A 22,978-nucleotide genomic window follows, 5' to 3' on the forward strand; every position below is an offset into this window, starting at 1 on the left:
TAACGCATTTCTTATCCAGTAATAGGGGTGTCTTTCATAGATTCACATGCCTGAATCAGAGTAGCAAGCAATGAACAAAGCACATTTCGGATGGTATAGGATATACAAGTCATTAGATGTCAACATACCAAATGACTAATAGAAACATGCATTCGCAAGCAAGAAATACCGCCAAATTATACAATAGAGAAATGTGCATACATGAGAAGGATGGAGGGATGAAAAGAAAGGCTCACCTCTACTGAAACAGATGACGAAGTACTGCTTGTCCCACCGCAGCATCCTTCATGAGTTCTGTATCCAGGCAGTAATGCCTCGTGAAGGTATGTGGCGACTTCCATGTTGCCGCTCTACAAATGTCTATAACCGGCAAAAAGCGCCATGGATGTAGATATTGCCCTGGCAGAGTGGGCTCTCACTTTAGATTGTAGGGGTTGCCCTGCTTGTTCATGACAAAACGAAATAGCTGCAGAAATCCAGCGGGAAATACTTTGTTTGGTGAGTGGAAGACCCCTCCTGGGCGTACTGTAAGCCACGAATAGCTGATGAGACTTCCTGAAGGTTTTTGTCTTTTCAATATAAAATTTTAGGCAGCGCTTAAGATCCAGAGAGTGTAGCGACCTTTCCGCTGCCGTAGTAGGATTCGGGAAGAAAGAGCGTAAGACCACAGATTCTTTGAGATGGAAGTCCGACTGGACTTTTGGAATAAATGTAGGATTCGTCTGTAAAATTACTCTATCCTGCTTGAATTGTAGGAAAGGTTCCTGTATTGAGAAAGCTTGGAGCTCGCTCACTCGTCTTGCGGAGGTGAGTGCAAGTAGGAGGGCTTTCTTCCAAGAAAGGTATTTCAGGTCAGCCCTGTGAACTGGCTCAAAGGGATGTTTCATGAGCTGGTTAAGGGCTGTGCTGAGATGCCAGGTAGGTGGCAAAATTCTCACAGGGGGAAAAGTTCTGTAGAGTCCTTTTAAAAACTGTTTGATCAATCTGTGAGACCAAAGAGAAGGGCCAGTATGAGATCTTCTGTAACGAGATATCGCCGCCAAGTGGACCCTAATGGAAGCATGAGCAAGGCCTGAGTTCGCCAGATGGAGAAGATAAGGCAATATTTGTTCCGGAGAAGAAGAGAAAGGATGTATACCTTGAGCCTTACACCAGATGCAAAATCTCTTCTATTTTAAGAGTATGTTTTGTTGGTGCTATCTGCCCGTGCTCGAGCTAGGATGGCCCTACAGTCTGGCGGAATATTCAAATTCGGAAGTTCTCTGAACTCAGGAGCCAAGCCGCTAATTTGAGTGAGGCTAGATTCGGATGTTGGCGTTGTTGGTTGCTCATCGTGAGAAGAGACGGGAACTGTTTCAAGCGGATCGGCGGCTCCAAAGATAGGCGGTGGAGCTCCGTGAATCAATGTTGGCATGGCCAAGTTGGGGCTACCAGAATGAGTGTACAAGGTTCTGCTTTCAACTTTCTGAGGACCCTGGGAATCATAGGAAATGGTGGAAAGGCGTATGCAAAGACTTTGCACCATGCGATCGAAAATGCATTCCCTAGGGACCCTTTCTGGGGATGCCAACTTGCAAAGTGGGGGCATTTGGTGTTGGATCTTGTGGCGAACAGGTCGATCTGACGAGTGCCCCATCGCGAGAAGATTTGGTTGAGGATTCCAAGGTCCAGTTCCCATTCGTGAGACGTTGTCGTCTGTCTGCTTAATGAGTCGGCGAGTACATTGTCCATGCCTGGGACGTACTCCACCCGAAGAGATATATTGTGTCCAATTAACCAATTCCAGATTTTCTGCGAGAGAGAGTGTCAGAGAGCAAGTCCCTCCCTGTTTGTTGAGGTAGTGCATCGTCGTAGTGTCCGTACGGACGAGCATTTTTGATTCTTGGAAGAAAGGCTTGAAGGGCGAGGAAGACCGCCCGCAGTTCCAGGAGATTAATATGGAGCCCTTTTTCTAAGGGGGACCACTTTCCGCTTATCTGTAGCTCTTGAAGAAAAGCTGGAGTCAAGCTATCCAGGCTGAAGAAGGCTGATAGCCAGAAACCGGTCATTGGATGCTTGATTCCGGTCTGGGAAAGACATGGCTTGGTAGTTCGGACTGGACTGTTCCCATGAGGCAGAGGGTCAGAGCTGATTTGCATATAGCCAGTGTCTAACCCAGGGTGGTGTGGAGTGCAAAAAACGATGGATTTAGGCCCAGATCCTTGTACTGGGGTGAATGTATGACATTGTTCTACATTCTGTCCATCAACTGTGTTTTTTGCAATTTTCACCCCGAGTGGGCTGGGTATGCTCAGACGTGAGTCCCAGGCTCTCCACACCACTGGAGTCAAGCTATCCAGGCTGAAGAAGGCTGATAGCCAGAAACCGGTCCTTGGATGCTTGATTCCGGTCTGGGAAAGACATGGCTTGGTAGTTCGGACTGGACTGTTCCCATGAGGCACAGGGTCAGAGCTGATTTGCATATAGCCAGTGTCTAACCCAGGGTGGTGTGGAGTGCAAAAAACGATGGATTTAGGCCCAGATCCTTGTACTGGGGTGAATGTATGACATTGTTCTACATTCTGTCCATCAACTGTGTTTTTTGCGGTCATCAATATGCAGCCTCTTTTTTCCACATGAAGCGCAGGATCTAAAAAGACCCTTTTTTGGTGTTTCCGCCATGGTGATATTAGCAATCACAGATGGATCAGAATACAATATCCTAGAACACTGGAAACCAGTTGTGAAGAAAAAAACTGAGCAGGCTCAGGGGAGACTCCCTTAGCACAACGTGTGGTAGAAAATCTGAGGGACTGAGGCTGCTTCCGGAGGGTTCTAGAGGGAGGTGACAGCTGATTGGCTCTTTTCTAGAGTTTGGTCCTTTCTACAAAAGGACAGGGATAGGTTACTAATGTGAGGCCTTTAGGCCTATTTATCTATATGTCTATGGGACATTACTTTATTTATATACCGGGGACTCCCATTCCGACGACGGGGAATGATTCAGGCATGTGAATCTATGAAAGACACCCCTAATACTGGATAAATGTTAAATTCCTTGTGCGACTGCTTCAGTTTCTTGTAGCCAAAGCCCAGATTCTGAAAATCTGCAGTCTGTCAGAAGCAGGCACTGGATGGCAACAAGACTAAAGACCGCATACAGAAAAAGAGAGTACATAGGACGTGAAAGTGTGGGCACCAGTGACAGAAGGGTGGTGGTGGTGGTGACAAAGAACAGAGAGGTAAAGAGGAAGGCATCAGAGACAGCAAAAAGGAAGACATTCACCCTCCCTAACTGGGTGCAAGTCTCATGCACTGAAGCCCAGGGTCAAGTTTTACTTCTTGGTGGTCAGTCTCTCTCAATGGGTTTCAAGACTCACTGCAGCACTGTATAACTCATTGGGTTTGAGTTTCACTTCCTGGAGCACTCGCAAATGTGAAATTTACATCTTAGAGCACAGTCTCACTCATTGGGTGGGAGCCTTACTTGTTGGCGTACATTCGTACTCACTTGGTGTGACTTCCTCTCTACGTAGTCGTCTGACTCACTGCAACGGAGTTTTTCTTTTTGGAGAACTTTATACACATTGAATTCAACAAACCGTCCTTGGTCCTGAGATTTCTGATGAGGCTCTATCTGGGGTTTCGTGACCCTGAATTTAGGGACATGATGTTAAAACACAGTTTTCCTTACAATAATTGATTAAAAAAGATGGGGTTTCTGTCCTGCATCAGGCGTGAGAATGCCAGATTACAAAAAGTTGGGAAGAATTAAAAGGTAAAGTGGGAGAACACAGTGGAGGGGGAGAAAAGGTCACCTCCCTTAGAAAAGAAAAGAAAAACATAATCTGTCAATATAACGTGGTGGCTGTGGCGGATAAACTATTTTTGTGGCTAACCCGCTCTTTTTGTTCTTCCAGACCCCAGACTACCAGACCAAGAAACTGGAGACCAAGCACCTTCGGACCAAGCTGTTTCACCTCAAGCGGATGGTTGGTGATTATGACAAAGCAAGAGGATGAAAAGCACACTCATTCCCCCATTACTGAGCGAAGTGTGGTGAATGAACAAAATTCACCTTTCAATCGTGAACATTGCTAAGAACCATGCCAAAGACCGTTACTGAAAAGAAGCATCCTAGTATGTTATCTGAACACATGTAGGATGCAGCTAGGAACATTTTCGAATTAGAATTTTTTTTAATGTGGGCTCTTGTATAGGATCTTACCATTCTGAATCTTTTTACTATGGCAGGCTGGCCGCACAACAGAGAATAACTCAAAATGGAAGGTTCCAACACAAACGTCATTCTGCAGACGCCTCTCTTGGTTTTACTGGCACCTCTGCACACTCTTCCACCCCCGAAAGGGCATTGCCAATACCAGCACAGTGAGTGATCAAGCAAGGGTGGGTGGACATAAGCATAGTTATTCCAAAGCTCAGAGAAACAACGAAAATGTGTTTTCAAAGCCTTTCCTATGGTCTCCTCACCTTAGAATTTACATTAGACATACGTAAGCATTATTTTCCAATCCTGGGACTTCTCAATGATCCTTCAAAGGTACCCTGAGTTGCTCATTACTCCATTTGCTTCAAAGACAATCATTCGATCACATTTCATATGGGATCAAAAATAAAAGGCCAATAAAGGTGCGACAGGTGGAATGAGGAACTTCGTGTAAGATCTAAGTGCTGGACTAGAAATGGATGCCGCAAAAGAGCAATTGGAAAACGATTGTTGAAATATCCAGAGGTGTGATGGAGTGGGAATCTCAAAAACACACAATAATGTCTAAGGTACTTTACGCTTGGAATTAATTCTACATTAGCAATCCTTGTGACTTGCCAAATCTGAATCCAGCCATGTGCATAGATAGTAACAAAGTGTATTATGAAGGAGCACGTGACTGTCCAACTTACACTCCCCTTTCCTGGATCAAGAAGTACAAGATATGGCTGTGGTCTCCTGAAACAACTACACATCTCTCCCTTTTATGAGGTACAACTGATATTCCAGTGTTCACAGAACTACTGAAAACTCAACTTGTAAACATTAAAGCCTTTTCATCTTCAGTAGAACTGTGTGTTGTCCTAGAACCTCGAACACTCTAACCGATCTACTGCTGACAACCAACTCATGAATGAGAAATCCACCCCTTCACCCATTCACCCACCTGCTCCATCAATGCCACAGTTCAAGAATGCCCAGGCACAGAGAAAAATGAAACCTTCAGCCTCTGTCACGGCCTATCTCGACCGCTGATTGCTGTCATATGCTCTCAACCTGTTGTGGCCCGACAACACCAAATATGGCATATTGCACAATTAAAAATAAATTAATAAAGTAATATTATCTATGAAGACTCACACAACGTTAGCTCAGCTTCAGTTATGAGCCTCTTTGGTTCTGGTGCCATCACCAAATATCGGTCCAGGGATTTCTAAAATAGTATTTAACTTTGAAGGAAGGAAGGAATGAATGAAGACCTTATTGTAAAGTGCGAGTGACGGCTCAAGGAGAAAGCGTCCCAGCGCTATGCCAATTGAGGGAACTGACATCTAAATAATACTAAAGAGGAAGGTGTTCATGTTTTAAAAGCAGAGTCCATGTTTGTCTATCGTAATTAGGTATCCATTGAAAAGCTTCCTTGTCCATTCTGCATCACCAACAAGGATTGACGAATCTTTCTGTTTCATGATGTCTAGGTGGATTTCAAGTTCCAGATTGTGTCTTAGTTTGATGATGTTTAATTGGGACTCAAGTTCCAAATGTTCCCTTTGTTTGATGGTGTATGATTGGATTTTACCTGCGAATAATACCTCAAGGTGTGACCAAAGCGTTGATATTACTGAGAATCAACGATATCTGCAAGAGCACGTCTAAAGCTCCCCGTGCTCCACTCAAGGCTTCCTTGCATGCGGCAGCTCGCTTGATCTCGGGGACTGGCTGCTCTGATCACGTCTGTTCACTCCATATTAGGGGCAGACAAATCCGCAACCTTGCATGCTTAGTGTACAAACTTTGAAACTCTGAATACTATACACAGCAAGTAAACAGAAGACTTTGAGGTGTTCTCAACAATATGGTTGCTTGGATAGTGGTATTCCGGAAATCCTTGTATTTAACAAAAAACTTTTAACCATCCCTTCTCTAGATGTGCTCCCTGAATTTGGAATGCTATTCTGCGGTTGATTCGCACCATTGCACTTTTGAATGAGGGCAAAATCCCTTTCTTTTGATCAATACTTCACTCCATGCTTTAGCTGATCTGTAGTCTCCGCCCCTCTTAGTCCTCTGCATCTCATGTGGTTTTTGGAGTTTCAAGGTCTGCTCAGGACTACGGATTTACATCTGATTTTTTGCTCGACAGTCATCTGCACTTATTGTGTACCTCTGTGATCTACCTTATTGTCATTTCTTTCCTTTAAACGTAAACACGTCTGTATATTATTCTCATTAACTTTTGAGCGACACCCTATCCTGTATATTTTATACAGGTTATTGTATTTAATATCAAGCAATGTACGCTTGTTTTCTCGTTTCCTTTTTCCCTTTGTACACTAGCCTGATGATAGTGGGGCTGATAAGCACTCTATGAAAATGTGTAGTAAATAAACAATAAATAGCAGCATTCTCATTGGTGCAAACGTACTCAAGATTTACAAGAAATATACAAAAATGGGCAGGTCAGTCGGATTGTGAGTTGGTGCAGGAGGCTTGCAAGAAGAACCTGTAATAGGGAAGTGGGACCCACCCAGACAAAGCAGCAGTTGTCAATTTTAAGTCTCAGTGAGGGAAAGGGCAGCAGTGGCTTTCTAATTTAGAGAAGGGAGATAGAGAAAGGAACAAGAAAGGAAGGTTGTCTGGACAACTAATTTGTTTACCACTCATCCAACCCAAAAAAGTGGTGGGGACACCTGCACTTCTCAAAAGGAGTACAACCGTCACTCTCCAGGTACTTGCGCGAGGAAAGTCAGTCGCAGTGCTGCTGGCCAGAATCTAAGCGGTGGTCATTACTGGGTCTGAGTAGAAGTACAGGTAATATTATTATTCGAAACAAGAATGTTGGTGAAAATGATAAATAAAACTTGAGGCAGAGCCAAGTCATGTGTCCCTGGCATAAGTACTCTTCAGGATGCAGAGGGTGAAAGCCGGCGGTGACTGTTACAGAGGCTACTTCAAGTACACAAGTCGCAGGACAAACAATACATGAAATAGGAATGGAAAACCACTACCGCAATTACCTATAGATAGATCACATTTAGTGTATTGCACAATAAACATGAGCATACCATCCTTTTATAATTAATAAACATGTACATATGTAATATAAGCTTTGCAAGTAGCAAAAATAATATTTACGGTTATAATTCTGTTTTAACCCCCTGGCTGCGGCCGGAATTCTGTGCCTGTGCGGCACATTCCGATGGCGGGCGTGGTCATGACGGCTCCCGGCCGTCATCATCACACGCCCACCGTAACTGATGACGACCGGGAGCCGTCATCAGCACCGAAGGGGTTAAGGGAACGTGTTGTAAACATCCAAGACATTATTGAAAATAGGTAGTTCTCGGTGTAACTTTATTTGTTTTTAATTTTGTGAATCGTATGCCTTTCCTATCTTAAATTGTACTGCAATAAATTTTTCAGTTGTAAAAACATGCAATGTGGGACTAACAGAATATTGTAAATAAATCTTGATCTCCAACTTTAACTGTTGCAGATACTCAATCAATGCTTGATGAAGTAAATACATTTAGTGTGCAAATGGTGTCCGCTTCTAAACATGCATCACCTTTAGACATTTACGTTTTTTTTTTTTTTTTTTTTTTTTAGCCAGTTGCACTTAGCACTCTGGAACTTCTAGGTTTTCCATTAAGGCTGTAAACGTGAACTCAGAAACCCGGCATGTGGGTCCTATTGGCCAAAATGCCAATAATGGCTGAAGGTGTCATGGATGACAAAAACTCAGCAGCTCTACAAGCCCCTAGCATGGATCATGGACGTCATGTTGGCAGCCTTCACATGGGCATGACTTATTGCTACATGACTGAAAGACGTAAAAAGAACAATTGATGGACAGAATGCAGAACAATGTCATACATTCACCCCAGTACAGAGATCTGGGCCCAAATCCATCGTTTTTTTTCTTAACACGCCATTCCAGTTTGGACACAGCCATATGCAAATCAGTCTTGCCCCTGCGCCCAATGGGAACAGTCCGGCACAAACTGCCAGGCCTGGTCCTCCCTGGACTGGAAACAAGCCTCCTAGGACCAGTTTTGGGCTTTCAGCCCTCATTAGCCAGGACAGCTTGACTCCAGTGGCATGGAGAGCACAGGACCCACGTCTGGGCATACCCGTCCCTCTCGGGGTGACAAATGCAAAAAGAACAATTGATGGAAAGAATGCAGAACAATGTCATACATTCACCCCAGTACAGAGATCTGGGCGCAAATCAATCGTCTGGCTGAAGAAGGGTGACATACCCTGAAACCGGTCTCAGGATGCTCGTTTTTAGGTCTTGCGTGGCTACTGCGCACATGCGCAGTCGAGCTAGCGAGATTTTATGTTTTACAGTGTGCACACTAGCGAGGGTTAGGCCCTGCCCCTCTTCTCCATCGGCTGGCCTCCTAAACGGTGGTCAGCCATTGGAGAAGAGGTTGGCCATGACGTATTTCTTTCTCTTTAAGCCCCGTCCATTTCAAACTGGGTTCCTTGCCTTACGTTTGTGGTAAAAGGTTTCTTATCTTCTTTATGGGTCCAGATGGCCCCATAAAGAAGATAAGGAAGCTTTTATGCCAGCAGGAAGTCAGTCTGAAAGGGACGGGGCTGTGTCATGGCGAATGCTTTTTTTTTTTTTTACAGAGACGAGAGGTTTCGGGGAGAAACGAAGGAAACGCGTGCCCTGCTTCAGACCCTCGTCCCGTACAGGACAGTCACTGCAGACATTTACAGTGCAATCCGTTGAATGCCTTGCCATCCGCTCGATAAGTGCTGCCTGTCAGGAACCCTGACCTATTCATGCCTATTGTTCTTGCCGTTTGCTCTTCCCATTGCATTTTTTTATTCGTATGCACTAGTAAGGACATTTTCAAAACACTCCTCCCGACACTCTGGCTGTCAACAGCAGAGCGCTAGGCAATGAGGCCCATTCGCGCTCTCGTCCTTCTCTTATTTTAGTGACTCTGGTGCAAAGAAGGGAAGGCTGTGGGCAGCACAGGCGGGATTTCTTGGTCCTGTGTTGTAAGTCACGGGCAGGAGCCAGAAAACCTAGGATGCGATTGACCCGTCAGTTCCGCTCCCTATGTTGTGATGACCAGAGGCCACTTAGGGTAGGCAGCGAATTGTGTTCCCTCTTTTCAAGTGACCATCGCAGCATGGGGTCCGGTGTGAGGCATCATCACTCAGCCGAGGCTGCACACAGCAGGGTGGACCTGCACCGCCTTACCGCGCACTGGAGGGAGATCCACGCACAGGGTTACTATGCAAGTGTGACTCGTTATATTTCATAATTTAGGGTGAGAACATTTTGTACACTTTCATAATTCCCACTTGGAAATAACATCTATCTTATCCACCTGAAATGGGTGACAGGCGGAGCCAGCCCTGCTTGACTTTGATCCTGTGATCTACAAATTATACAATGATTTCAGGAGTGGGCGTAGTAACCTATCTTACAGTTTACACGTTTTCAAACTAACCCTGGAAGCTCTGCATTTGACTGGTCTATGTCCATCAGTGAATAGGCAGTTCACATTCCCGTACAGGACAGTCACTGCAGACATTTACAGTGCAATCCGTTGAATGCCTTGCCAACAGCTCGATAAGTGCTGCCTGTCAGGAACCCTGACCCATTCATACCTATTGTTCTTGCCGTTTGCTCTTCCAATTGCATTTTTTGTTCGTGTACACTAGTAAGGACATTTTCAAAACACTCCTCCCGACACTCTGGCTGTCAAGAGCAGAGCACTAGGCAATGAGGCCCATTCGCGTTCTCGACCCTCTCTTACTTAGTGACTCTGGTGTAAAGAAGGGGAGGCTGTGGGCAGCACAGGCGGGACTTCTTGGTCCTGTGTTGTAAGTCACGGGCAGGAGCCAGAAAGCCTAGGATGCGATTAACCCATCAATTCCGCCCCTATGTTGTGATGACCAGCAGCCACTTAGGGTAGGCAGCGACTTGTGTTCCCTCTTTTCAAGTGACCATCGCGGCATGGGGTCCGGGGTGAGGCATCATCACTCTAGATTGAAATCAAACAATAATCACACCCACACACGCAGCCCCTTAACCTTGGGGGATTTGGGGGTTTTAAGTTTCCCATGGTGGAGCGGCGGTAATAGCATAACATTAAATGATTTCAATGACAGATTTGCTCTCCATCCATTACTTTTCAGGACAGCACTGAGGTGATGGGCTGCAAGCCTTATTCTGCAAGGACCTTCACACCGAGTTGGGTGCCTAGGCCCACAGTTTACCAGTTTAGGGCATGGGGCAATTCCTTCATAAATGATAATTTGGTCATGATATTTCTGGCAAACAGTATTGTTACTAATGGCCACGGTCTATGAGGTTGCCCGAGTGGGCGAGGCAAAGGTATGCAGTCCCAGAATGCGGCTGGAGAGTCATGGGGACATTGCATCTACTTTGACTCTCATGGCGTCTGCTGACCAAGTTTTCCCCTGTCAGTTAAATACTAAACCCTCTCGCCCACCATAACAATGCAGGATGGGAGAGGAGTGGGGAGTGGCCAGAACAGGTGGATTCATTTACAAATATATTCGAAATTCTCCCTTCTTTATTGATGTGAGCACAAACACGCATACACTTACAGCAATGCATGTTGAAAAATAAGAACTACTTAACATATGAGCTCTTACACCTGTTTTTTCGATTATCAGCCCACCTGTCTAACAAGTAATGGGATCTTAGGTGAGAATGATGGCAGCACATTCCTGGGAGAGAATAAAAGTGACACGTGGAAATGCTTGAATTACTCTAAATCACTAGCAGTGCATTCCATGCTATCATTTTAGCTCATCACTATCATTTCAGAAAGAACCAATCACTTGGGCCTTGGTTTTGCTCCTCGTCCCCTCTTGAAGATAGTCGGATGAGGGTTCTATTTGATCACCAGCATCATCATCGAGCTGTATAGTGCTACAAATTGCAATCAAAAGTAGTGCTTTTCTAAATCCTATTAAGGATTTTGAGATTTTGTGGAAGTTTGCGCCAGGAATTTACAGCGACTCTGTGGCTCTGTGTATGTATGTGTGGCTCTGTGTGTGTGTGTATGTGTGGCTGTGTGTGGCTCTGTGTGTGTGGCTCTGTGTGTGTGTGTGTGTCTCTGTGTGTGTGTGGCTCTGTGTGTGTGTGTGTGGCTCTGTGTGTGTGTGTGTGTGGCTCTGTGTGTGTGTGTGTGGCTCTGTGTGTGTGTGTGTGGCTCTGTGTGTGTGTGGCTGTGTGTGGCTGTGTGTGTGGCTCTTGTGTGTGTGTGTGTGTGTGTGGCTCTGTGTGTGTGGCTGTGTGTGTGGCTGTGTGTGTGGCTCTGTGTGTGTGTGGCTCTGTGTGTGTGTGTGTGTGCGTGGGGCTCTGTGTGTGTGCAAATGCAATAGGTCTCGCATTTGCGAGAGATTAAGCTATTGGCATTGTAAATGACAACGCCATTTATTTATCTGTTTTCAAAACCAACACAAAAACATTTTTTGTCATTTACAATGCCAATAGCTCTAACTTTTGCAAAGGCGAGACCGTTGCATTGTAAATGCTTGTTGGTCTAGGGAGGGCCCGGCAGTTCAGTCTGGACTGTTCCCAAGGGGCACAGGGTCAAGACTGATTTGCATATGGCTGGATCCAAACTTGGGTGGCGTAGTGAGCAAAAGAACGATGGATTTAACCCAGATCTTTCAACTGGGGAAGAATGTTTGCATTCCGTCAATCATTTGTTTGCTGTAACACATGATTGAAAGACAACACACATCCAATGCACGAGAGGCTATCTGTTTTCAAACTGCACAATGAAGCTACAGGCAATGACTGTGTGTGTTGTGAAGACAGGGGAGTACTGATTTAATACTCTCATAAAGGTAATTTAGCTTTTTCTTGCACGTGTTCCTCCCTCCTTCTCAGCAGGTTAGGAGCCAAAGCTAAAAAAATAAAATGAGCAAAAGGAGATGACAGACCTAAGAAAAGTGCAAATAAAAACATTGGAAAACAGGAGTGTGAGGGCTAATGCTTGACAAAACCATAAGGAGTGGCTTCTGTGGGCTACAGACAAATTCGATTGTAGGGACATGGATGTTGTCAGTCAGGAACAATACCTTAGTACTGGTAGGGTGGACATGAAATCTTTCAGAAATCTAGTTGCTGTAAGAGATCTACACACTGCGCTTAGCGCGTTCTCCCTCCTCCGAACATGGACACTTGCCTGGGAAGTCCATCTGCCCTTAGTAGTTCAAGTGGCGGATTGGTGTCCCCCAGGGCCTAACCCGGTTATTGGCCCTGTGGACTTCTATAATTGTGTGGATATATCCCCATTATATAATCTCTGGAGGAAACAGCTGGACCCCCAGAGTAATTGTCCGAGTCATTGGCCTGTGCTGGCCCTGGGCCCAACTAAGTTGGGAACATTTCGCATTATGTGCCTCATGCTAACTAGTCACCATGAGCAACATTGAAGAAACTTACCTGGAGGAGTCTATGACTTACCTTCCCATTGCTTTTTCCAAGGTCATGGAATCCTCAATAACAAAGGCATTGGCCGTGGTGGTGGCCCCCCTGGTGAAGACACTCTTGCAGCATGTAGAGCGCCACTTCAAACCCATCTCCAGGAGGGAAGGCAATCTAGGGCTTATGATCCTTCCAGGAGGTCCCAACCAGCCCCCAAAGTTCTCTAAAACCAAGAGGGGGGCGTGGAACTGATGGCTGGCTAGTGAAACGTGTCCTTCTAGTCTCCTCGGCACCGCCGCATGCCATTACTGCAGCAAACGCCAAAATCGCCCAGGAAAGTTAACGTTCACCACAGGCGGAAACGGGGACTACCAGAGCCCAATTGGCAAGCTTTTGACCTGCCGGAACTATTAGATGCCGGAGAGCAGGCTGCCAGCACCACGTAATGGCGACCGCTGCCTATGCGGATCCCAGAAGGAGGCCGGGCGCAACCTGGAAATAGTGCTGGTCGCAGTGGCCGTCCCTCGGAGTGAGAGTGTCTCCGCCTGCGGCGGAGCCGCTCCCGGAGTGCTCCTGAGCCCCAGCAAGGCCCTTGGTATAACGCATGTTATGTTATGTTAGTAGTGTTTTGTAAAGCGCTCCTTCACCGGATAGATTTCTTGGCGCTGGATCTAGGAAATGCCAGAGAGATGGATAGTTCAATTGTAAGCCTGACACTACAACCAGGTTTTAAGCAGCTTTCTGAATTTAAGTAGGTCAGCAGTGGACCCGATTTCCAGAGGGATGGAATTCCATAGGTTAGGGGTCAGGGTAGCAAACCTGGCACCTCCTTGTCGCTTTAATTTGTAAGTGGTGATTGATAGTAGCTGAAGGGGAGCTGATCGAAGGTTTCAAGAGGGAGTGTATCTAGAAATAAGACTATTTATGAATCCAGGGTCCTGGCCATGCAGTGACTTGAATACCAAGCAACAAATCTTAAAAACACAGCGTTGGGGCATAGGGATCCAGTGCAATTCCCTCAAAAGGGGGGGAAGCATGATGCCACCTAGGTTGCCGATATATCAGTTTGGCCGCCTGGTTTTGGACTATCTGCAGCCGTTTCATAAGAACAGCTGATAAACCAAGGTAAATTGCATTAGAGTAGTCGAGCCGCAATAGAACCATGCCCATTACAACCTGTACCAGCTCGGCTTGGGTCAGCAATCTGCTTATCTTTCTGTTTTTACGTAGCTGATGAGCACACAAAGATATAACAGAACCCACTTGCCTCTTTAGGGACAGGTCGTTGAATATCGTACCTCCAAGGCTCTTGGCAGAAGAGGAGGGAGTGGAAGATGGACCCAGTTCTCCTGACCAGTAGTGAGAGCCCCAGAATTTCTGGTTGCCACCTGTCAAGATTAATTCAGTCTTTTCTGGGTTTAGTTTTAGATGATTTCTGTCCATCCAGTGACTGATAAATCGCAAGGTTGACTGTAAATTAGAGACTCCGAGGGGTGAGTTATCAACGGTGAAGAGTAGCTGCAGGTCTTCAGCATAGTTGAAGGTAAACGTTTTTCTTATCTTCAGTGACCTGACCAGTGGAAGGAGATATAGGTTGAATAAAAGTGGAGAGAGCGAAGATCCTTGTGGCACCCTGCACGTGGTACTTTGCTTGGGCGCCACAAACTGAGCCAGGCAAACGGCCTGGGAGCGATCCTCCAGAAAGGAACAAATCCAGCTTTAGGCTGGCCCCTGGATGCCCGCTTCCTTGACATGGTCCACTAAGATACCATGGTCCACCGTGTCAAAAGCTGCGGATAAGTCCAGCAGCACCAGGGCTTGAGTAACCGTCTTATCAGCCTTCTCCTATAGGGTGTCCATTACTGCAGTAATGACTGTCTCGGTGGAATGGCCGGAACGGAAACCCGCTTGGTGAGGATCAAGAAAGTTAGTTTGTTCCAGAAAACTGGACAGGCACTTTGCCACATGAGCCTCCAGCATCTTTGCCAGATAAGGGAGCAGGGAAATGGGTCGATAGTTGGACAGTGTCAGGGGGTCGGCTCCAGATTTCTTCAAGAGGGAGATCACTGTAGCTTATTTAAAATATTTAGGTACATAGCCTTGAGATAAAGAGTCATTTAGCAAGGCAAGAGCAGGGCTAGGAAGGGAAGTAAAGACCGCCTTTAAGACATGTGGAGAGCAATGGTCTGTAGAGCTGACTTTAAACAGAAGGCTATGAAAGGTCTCAGAATCAATAGGGGAGAAAGTGGAGGAGCCACGACGGCGATCAACATGGCCGCTTAGACGCTCGGCTCCGCCGCTCGCCCTCGCCTCCCGCCTCATCCTGGCAATGATCCTGCATCTCGGCTGTGGCCCCGCGTAGATGAACGGTTGCGGTGCCCGGCCGTGTGACTCCGCACTGAAAACTGCCCCGGACGGCCGAGTGCCGTCGTTGTAAAGATTCCGGCCTCTACAGTGGGCGAGCCGGGACCTCGATTTGCACTGCACCCGCCGTGGAAGTGATCAACATCGGCCCTGGTCGGCCATATTGGATCGGTAACCCGAGCCGAAATTCGTCGCGCATACAGAGCAGTGGGCGGATGGGCTCGACATAGCTCTGGACCCTCAAGCTTTGTGGCGTAGGTTTGAGTCGGCGCCTGTGGAGGTGGATAAACTGGGGTGCAAAGTGGAGTGACTAACCTAGGCCGGCCATTCTTTAGGGGCTGCCAGTGGGCGACCACGCACCTTCTGAGGCGGACATCGGATGTGGATCCCTTGCCTGGTTACGGCCGGTGAGCGGTGCGCGGCATTGAGCGAGTGAGTGGGTTCGTATTATGACCCATATGCGCGCCGCAGTCTGATGTTGTTGTCCTAGCTGCCTGATCGAACTGCTCAGTTTCCTGTTCGGAGGCTCCTTTGAGAGGGGCAGTGTTTTGTACGTTGGCGGCGGAGGGATGGAACCCACAGTGAGGGATGTCTTATCGGCCATTACGGATTTGCACTCCACCCTGCAACGTTGGTGGTTGGTCATCAATGGCTCCCAGGCGATCATTGCTCCTGCCACGGGATTTACAGAGACAGATGGGCACAGTGTAGGTTGGATGCCCGGCCCTTTCCAGTGGGTCGATGCCGAGGACTCCCTGGAGTGTCCAGAGTTGGGATGTGAAACCAGTGAGCACGGCGGCCGGAGCTGCATGTCTGCCGCCCTTGTTACCTACCTGCCGGCTGCTCCACCTCCGGAACAAAAGTGCCTTGCCTTTTTGATAACGGACGGTGAACCATGGAGGAACAGTGTTAACTTTGTACCGCACTCTTTGCTGAGGGCCCGGGTGGCCCCTATTGCGACAGCGGGTCCATCGGATTTGCCTGCTCGGGGACTGTGGAACTTGTCTGTATCTGCTCGGACTGGCCAGGGTTGATCGCGGACTGTTTGCGGCGTTTTCTGGGTGATCCTAGTTATGATGTGGACCATGGCTTTTGACTGTGATTTTGGGGGGCTGAGATGAACGTAAATTGATGCTCACTTTCCATCTTGGTGGGCTCACATGCTTTTCGGTCAGTGGGGTGAGGGGGTGGGACTGGGGCCGAGGCTGGGGCCCTCCTCCGGGCTTTTCCACTTTATTTATTTATTTATTTATTTACGCAACTTTTATAGCGCAACAAATACCCGAAGGTGTCTCGGCGCTGTGGAGCAACTAAAGTTCGCTATCCTGCCGTCCTCTCACTGGTTAAACAGCCATGTCTTCAAAAGCCTGCGAAAACTCATCAGATTCGGGGCGGCTTTGATGGCGAATGGCAAAAGGTTCCAAAGTTTTGGGGTGGCCACAAGAAAGCGCCTGTCTCCCCAAGTGACCGATCTTGTGCGTGGCACAGGCAGAAGACTGGTATTGGCCGATCTTAATTGCCTTCTGGGAGTATACAGCTGAAAGGCTTCAATCAGGAACCTGGGTCCTATGCCATGTATGGCCTTATAAGCTATACAGAGGGCCTTGAATTTAACGCGGCTCTCAACTCTCAGCCAGTGGAGCTGACGAATACCAAGAGTGGTAGATTTGCGGCGAGGAATGTTGAGAAGAATCCTGGCAGCCGCGTTCTGTATGGATTGCAGCTTCGTTGTGACCCGCTTCTGAGTATGGAGAAAGAGAGCGTTCCCATAATCTATTTTAGAGAAGACTAAGGTAGAAACCAGGGTCTTCCCAGCTGACGGAGGGAGATAAGGTAACAGCTTCTTAATTTTTTTCAGAATGAAAAATGACGACGACACGACCTTATTAGTGTGGAGGTCAAAAGCCAGCTTGTTGTCAAAAATCACTCCCAGATTTCTGGCTTTTTCCACTGGGACAGGTGGATGGCCAAGCTTTTCTGGCCACCAACCAAGAGACCATTCAGGGGAGAGTCTTCCGAAGGTCATAATCTCGGTCTTGTCCGAGTTAAGCCTAAGGCAATTCAAGGCCATCCAGGTACTGACCTCAAGCATAGCTTTCTGGAAGTTAGCTGCTACAGTAAGGCCATCCTTGTGGATCCCACTTTCGGGGTCTTCTTGGGGCGACAGGCATGCCTATGGGAGGGGGTGGGCCGTAGCCCTCTGCTGGTATGTAGGGTGGGGGGTTGGGGGATGGGAAGTGTTTTTCGTTATTTCTTTGTCTCTATGGCCTACTTTTCCTTTCTTCTCTTCTTATAGTGTCCCTTCTCTTCTGGAATATTTTTCATAGTTGGGGTGGGTTTTAGTCATGTTGGGAAGACTCCTGTAATATGTACTTACGTATATGCTTTATTATTGTTGCTTCATGAGTATGGTGTTGAGTGCTAGTACATAGCTATTGTTGCTTCAAGTCCTGTTTTTGACTTCCCAACTGCGCATTTCAATTGAAGCCTATTATCCTGTTTTAAGACTTGCTTAGTTTACGATTTCGCGATATCGCTGGCCATTTGATCCTTCTACCCTTATTATAAAATGGGAACCTCTTTCTCCTGAGACACTGTGGACAACCTATCTATGAATCCTGATTTAATGGACTAAGCCGGACTGAAGATAACTGTACTGTCGTCACTCGCTGCGCGAGGCTTTGAATCTTTTTGAGTTGGTGCTTTGTGATTCTTCGGCTGGTGTTTGCTTTTGACTGTACTGCTGCATGTGAGGTTTTCCAAATAAAAATTAAAAAAAATAAAAAAGTAGGGGAGAAAGTGCCCAAGGAACACGAGTTTTTATATATGGAGGGGGAAACTTCTGGGCTATACGAGTAGGAATGCTATCCTTGATAAGGGAGATTTTCTCAATAAACAAATTGTTCAATTTGTCACAGAATTTGTGAGGGAGTAGGCTTACGTAATACTCTGTCTGGATTAAACAGTTCCTCTACGATGTTAAATATTTCTTTAGATTGATTGGTGGAGGTAGAAGCAGCAGGGTCACTGTACTGCACTGTCAGGATTCGGAGGAGTAGAGCCGGTGGCCGCTCCTTCAGGTATTTGGCCCCCAAGCTTTGGAACTCCATCCCCCCAAAAGCCCGGGCCACTTCAAATCACCTGCAATTCCGAAAACTGATAAAAACTTGGCTGTTTGCGTCCATCTAGTACATCCTCCAACGCACTAGCCTTTGACATGTCCGCAGCGCTGGGACGCCCCGTTGCTGGGGTAGCCATGCGCTATACAAGTATACATAACATAACATAACAGGGGGTCTTGGAAGACCCAAGCGTAGAGGCCACATAGCTGGAACACGCTGGCACGCAGGTGCCCAGGGGTTGGTGTAGGCACCAAAGGAAACACAATGGGCCAAAGCTGCGCTGATGTGTACTCCACCACTGGTCACTTGTCTTGGCAGAACAGGGGCCCGGCTTGAGGATCGCGGAGACACAAAGCAGCAGTCTGCCCCCCCCATAGCATTACCCAGCTGGCATATCAGAGTACTCCTTGGCGCAACAGTGACTTCGAGAGAGCGGCTACTTCCCTCCCCATTGCAACCAGGTGGTCACGATTCCAGGAGCCTCCCCAGAGGGTGGCCATATAGCAGTACGAACCGGACCGGGGGGTGCTAGTCCCCTCCCCGCCCAGATGGCGGCTGCCAGAGCCAAAAAGGATTGCATCTTAAAACAAATGCTCTCTAGACCACAAGGAGGTCAGGCCAGTGAGCGCCCCGCTGTCCACAGAACACACACAGGAGGAAGAATGCCCAGAAGAACCGGTAACCCAGTCGTTCCTGGAATTCCGATTTACTGCTCTGAGACGACCTGCAAGAGGTCAAACAAGACCTCTCCTCAGACATCCTGGAAATTAGGCGAGACGTGGACTCGCTGGGAGATAGGGTCTCTGCACTGGAAGACCAAGGCAACGGATATGCAGAAGAAGTGGAAGCGCTACAACAAGAAACCTTTCAGCTTCGGGACCAGCAGGTGGACCTATAGGCGCAACAGTAAGTCCTGGAGAACAGGTTCCGATGGAACAACATCGGATTAGAGGCGTACCACCCAAAACAGAAGGCACCGATCTCAGGGGCTATGTCTCGAACCTCTTTTGAGTTGTAATGGACGCTCCCCCTACTCTTGAGATCTAAATTGATCAAGCGCACAATGTAGGCACACAGCGAGCGGACTCAGCCCCACCAGCAGATATTCTGGTCTGCTTGCAGGACTTTCAGTTGAAAGAGGATATTCTACATAAAAGCACGAGAGAAGCATCCTATTGCACAAGTTACTTACCTTCAGTAACAATATATCTGTAAGAAACATTAGTAGCGATAGATTCCTTACCTTAAAATTACCCCCAGGCATCAGACTGGATCCGGAAAGTTTTCGTCAGCAGTACCCCTGCGCGTCGGTAGGAGTCGTCGTGCGGCTCCGCGTGCGTCGTTGGTATTTTTGTCGCCGAGACGACGTCGCTGGAGCTACTTAGATGCACCCATGCGAGCTGGCGTCAGTTCTGTACGCGACTTTCCGCGCCAGGAATGCAGAGCCATGGAAGAAACTGACCACTAGTGCCTTGAAACTAGGGCCCTGAAATGAATGACCTTAACCCTAGAAATCAGTTTGCAGAACTGGTAGGATGGGTGGGGCGGTAAGGAATCTATCACTACTAATGTTTCTTACAGATATATCGTTACCGAAGGTAAGTAACTTGTGCATCTGAAAGAAACACATAGTGATAGATTCCTTACTTTAGAATAGATACCCCAGCAGTACCAACCCCAGTGGTGGATCTGCGAACCAAAATCACACCAGAAAGTCCTGGAGAACAGAACAGCCAAAGAAGCCGTCTCTCCGGACTTGGCTGTCCAGGCAGTAATGCTTGGTAAACGTGAGCAGCGAGGCCCACATAGCTGCCTGAGAGATGTCATGCAAGGGAACTCCCCGTCCCAAAGCAGTAGTGGCTGCCGTCGCCCTGGTAGAATGGGCACGCAGCCCCACGAAGGCTTGTTTTTAGCCAAAGAATAACAAGCCTTTATGCACAGAACGACCCATCGAGAGACAGCACACTTGTGCACGGCCCGACCTTTCTTGGCGCCCGAGTAGCCAACAAAGAGCTGATCATCCACCCGGAACTGTTGTGTGCGGTTCAAATAGAACGAGAGCGCATGTTTTGGGTCCAGACGGTGGAGCCTCTCTTCCTCTTTTGAGGGATGCGGAAATAAGTTGGGCAAAGTGATGGTCTGCCCGATGTGAAAGGCAGTGACAACCTTTGGCTGGAAAAAAGGATGAGTCCTTAGAACAACTTTGTCCAGATGGACAGAGAGAAAAGGAGGTTTAGAAGAGCCTGGAGCTCACTCTTCTGGCAGAGGCGATGGACACCTGGAAAGCTGTCTTTAAAGTAAGATGACATAGAGGACAGTTGTGAAGTGGCTCAAAGGGACCACACATCAAATATGTCGGAACAAGGTTCAAGTTCCCCTGAGGCATTATGAAAGAAACAGGAGGGAAAAGATTAGTAATGCCTTTTAAGAATCTATTTACAACGGGGACTTGAAAAGGGAAGGCGGATCTGGAAGCTGTTAAAAGGCTGAAATGGCCGAGATAGCCCTCAATAGTGCCTAGAGCAGATCCCTGCTGGGCCAAAGAAAGGAGGAATAGAAGGACCTCTGAAAGAGGGGCCGAAAGGGGATCCACAGCCTTTGTTGTGCACCATGCCACACACTTATTCCGCCTGCAGGCGTATACCGTCTTAGTGGAGGGACGCCTGGCTGCCAAGATTACATTACAAACTTCGGAAGGCAGGTCAAAAGACGTTAACTGCCGCCGCTCAATCTCCACGCAAGGAGGTGGAGGCTGGACAGGTTCGGTTGGAGGACTGTTTCCTGTTGCTGCAACAGAAGATCCTTCCGAAGAGGCAGTCGGATCGGGGATCGATAGCCATGCTGAGTAGCTCGGGATACCATACTCTTCGAGCCCAGTCCGGATCCACACGGATTACTTGGGCCCGGTCGCGCTTGATCTTTTTCAGCACTCTGGGTAGAAGTGGCGTACAGTAGACCGCAACTCTACTCGCGATGAAAAGAGTTGCCTATCGAGTGCCACCTTGGAAATTCCAACGTGCAGAACTGATGATTGTAGGAGAGTAGGGTCTGCAATCCTATGGTCACCCCAGATGTTTGCTTTTTGCTTCACTGGTTTACGACTTTCCCTGGCTGTGGGCCTGCTAATCAGACCCACAGCCTCGCTGTTCTCTCTCTAAATTGACATCCATGTACTTTAGGTGCATTTACCAATTGGTATTGGGACACCTTATCAGCCCCTGTACAGTGTACCTTAGGTACCCCGGGCATAGGTGAACCCAAGGCCTACCAGGGGCTGAAGCATGTATTATGCCACCCCTGGCTGGCCCTCTAAACAGACACAACTGGCTGGTAAGACAGCTGGGGCAAGGTGGTGTAATCACCCTTTGCTGTAGATATAGTATACCTATATCTAACCCTAAAATGGACACATATCCTCCTATCAGTCACTCCTATGGCAGACCTTATCGATCCTGAGGGCAGAGTGCTTGGAATTATGTGATATGGTGCTCTGGCATGAGCTGAGCCTGTCTGCAGCTTGCGGAACCAAGTCCTAATAGCTGTTCCATGATAACGCTATACCATATACTCTTAAGTGCATTATCATCCTCGCGGTTGAATGCCAAGTTTGGTATAACATTATCAAAACATGTCGAGTAAGGTGTCATACGAATTGGAATACTACCCCCTCGCCAGTTCTGGCGACGGGGGCAGCATTCCACCCTTCTAGAGGGACACGACATGTATGTAACTGTGAACCCCGGTTAAAGTTAACTCGAGCCTCAGCATCACAAAATGGATGCTGACACCACAGACACAAGTCTGACCTCCTGCTGCTGGGAGTCCTTCCAGCGAGGGAGGCTTGGACAAAGGGTTTCCTGCCTTGGGAGGTGCTAGCACCACCCCAGACAGGATTTTGTGTATTGGGTAGGACCGGCCTGAAAGGAATGAGACATGCCTGGGGCACACAAGGTGCCCTGTGCATACACCGGTTCAAACCAGTTGCTGGGGCACCCCTGCCCCAGTTCTGGCGCGAAGCCGGACAAAGGATAGGGGGTGTAACCACCCCCCTTCCTGGTCCCACCCATGGGAGGGACCTAGTCGTAGTGCAGCCCCCTTTAGGAGAATAAAGGTAGGAGCTGGTCCCATTCCAAATTAGATTATCCTGAACAACTTTTACAAGAAGAAACTCTGGACTTCGACGTTCTGCTCCACAGAAGACTGAAGAATCTCCCTTGTGGACAAGGAGTGTCCACCCTGCAACTGCAGGCACCATCAAGCGTCCAGCAGCTTCCCTTTGTCGTCTTCCCTCGAGGATCCAGACTTCAGAGCCCGAAGAGACCCGGATTCCCAGACCTCTCCGACCTCAACTCACATCTGCAGCACAGCTGAGATCCGTGAGTGCGACGAGACACGTGGGACCGGCCATCTTGAAAGAAACTGCACTTCGCTTCCAGCACGACTTCTAAGGTCCCTGCACCGAAGACAAGCCCTCCAGCATCCACGAGATCTGCGTGGGGCTCTTTTGCTTGGTTGCTGCTCGACGTGTTGTCTGGTCACTTGCCGGCTGGCTAGTGACCTCCTAGACAACGATCCTTGAAATCTTCACTGCTGGTCTGGTTGCTCCAGACTGGCCCTTGCTCCCCTCCAAAAGAGGAGCACCCCGGATTCTCCTAGTCCGCACCAGACGCCTTTTCCACTCACCGCGTGGGTTGCCTTTGTCAAGGCCTGTTGACGCCGAATCCGGAACAGACACCGCCGACAGCGAGAGCCTGCGTGGGACAGCTCGTGCCTCCATCCTGGTCGTCGAAGACACCTCCTGGTCCACGTGGCTGCAGAGTCAAGCGCCCACTCTTCACCTGATCG

General features: G+C 48.0%; 1 protein-coding gene across 3 annotated transcripts in view; it reads left to right on the forward strand.

The window, feature by feature from the left end:
- LOC144798708 (occludin-like) overlaps positions 1-7,694 on the forward strand; it is a 121,810-nt gene extending 114,116 nt beyond the window's left edge. For 2 of the 3 annotated variants that reach the window (XM_078669716.1, XM_078669717.1), the window contains exon 8: positions 3,900-7,694. In XM_078669716.1, the coding sequence (XP_078525842.1) occupies positions 3,900-4,001 (102 nt within the window). In that variant the 3' untranslated portion in view covers positions 4,002-7,694. The remainder of the gene's footprint in view (positions 1-3,899) is intronic. The other variant, XR_013603622.1, reaches the window with a different exon arrangement.
- Positions 7,695-22,978: the final 15,284 nt, after the last annotated feature.

This window comes from Lissotriton helveticus, chromosome 12 (assembly GCF_964261635.1).
Source record: "Lissotriton helveticus chromosome 12, aLisHel1.1, whole genome shotgun sequence".
In the NCBI taxonomy this organism is placed as follows: Eukaryota; Metazoa; Chordata; class Amphibia; order Caudata; family Salamandridae; genus Lissotriton; species Lissotriton helveticus.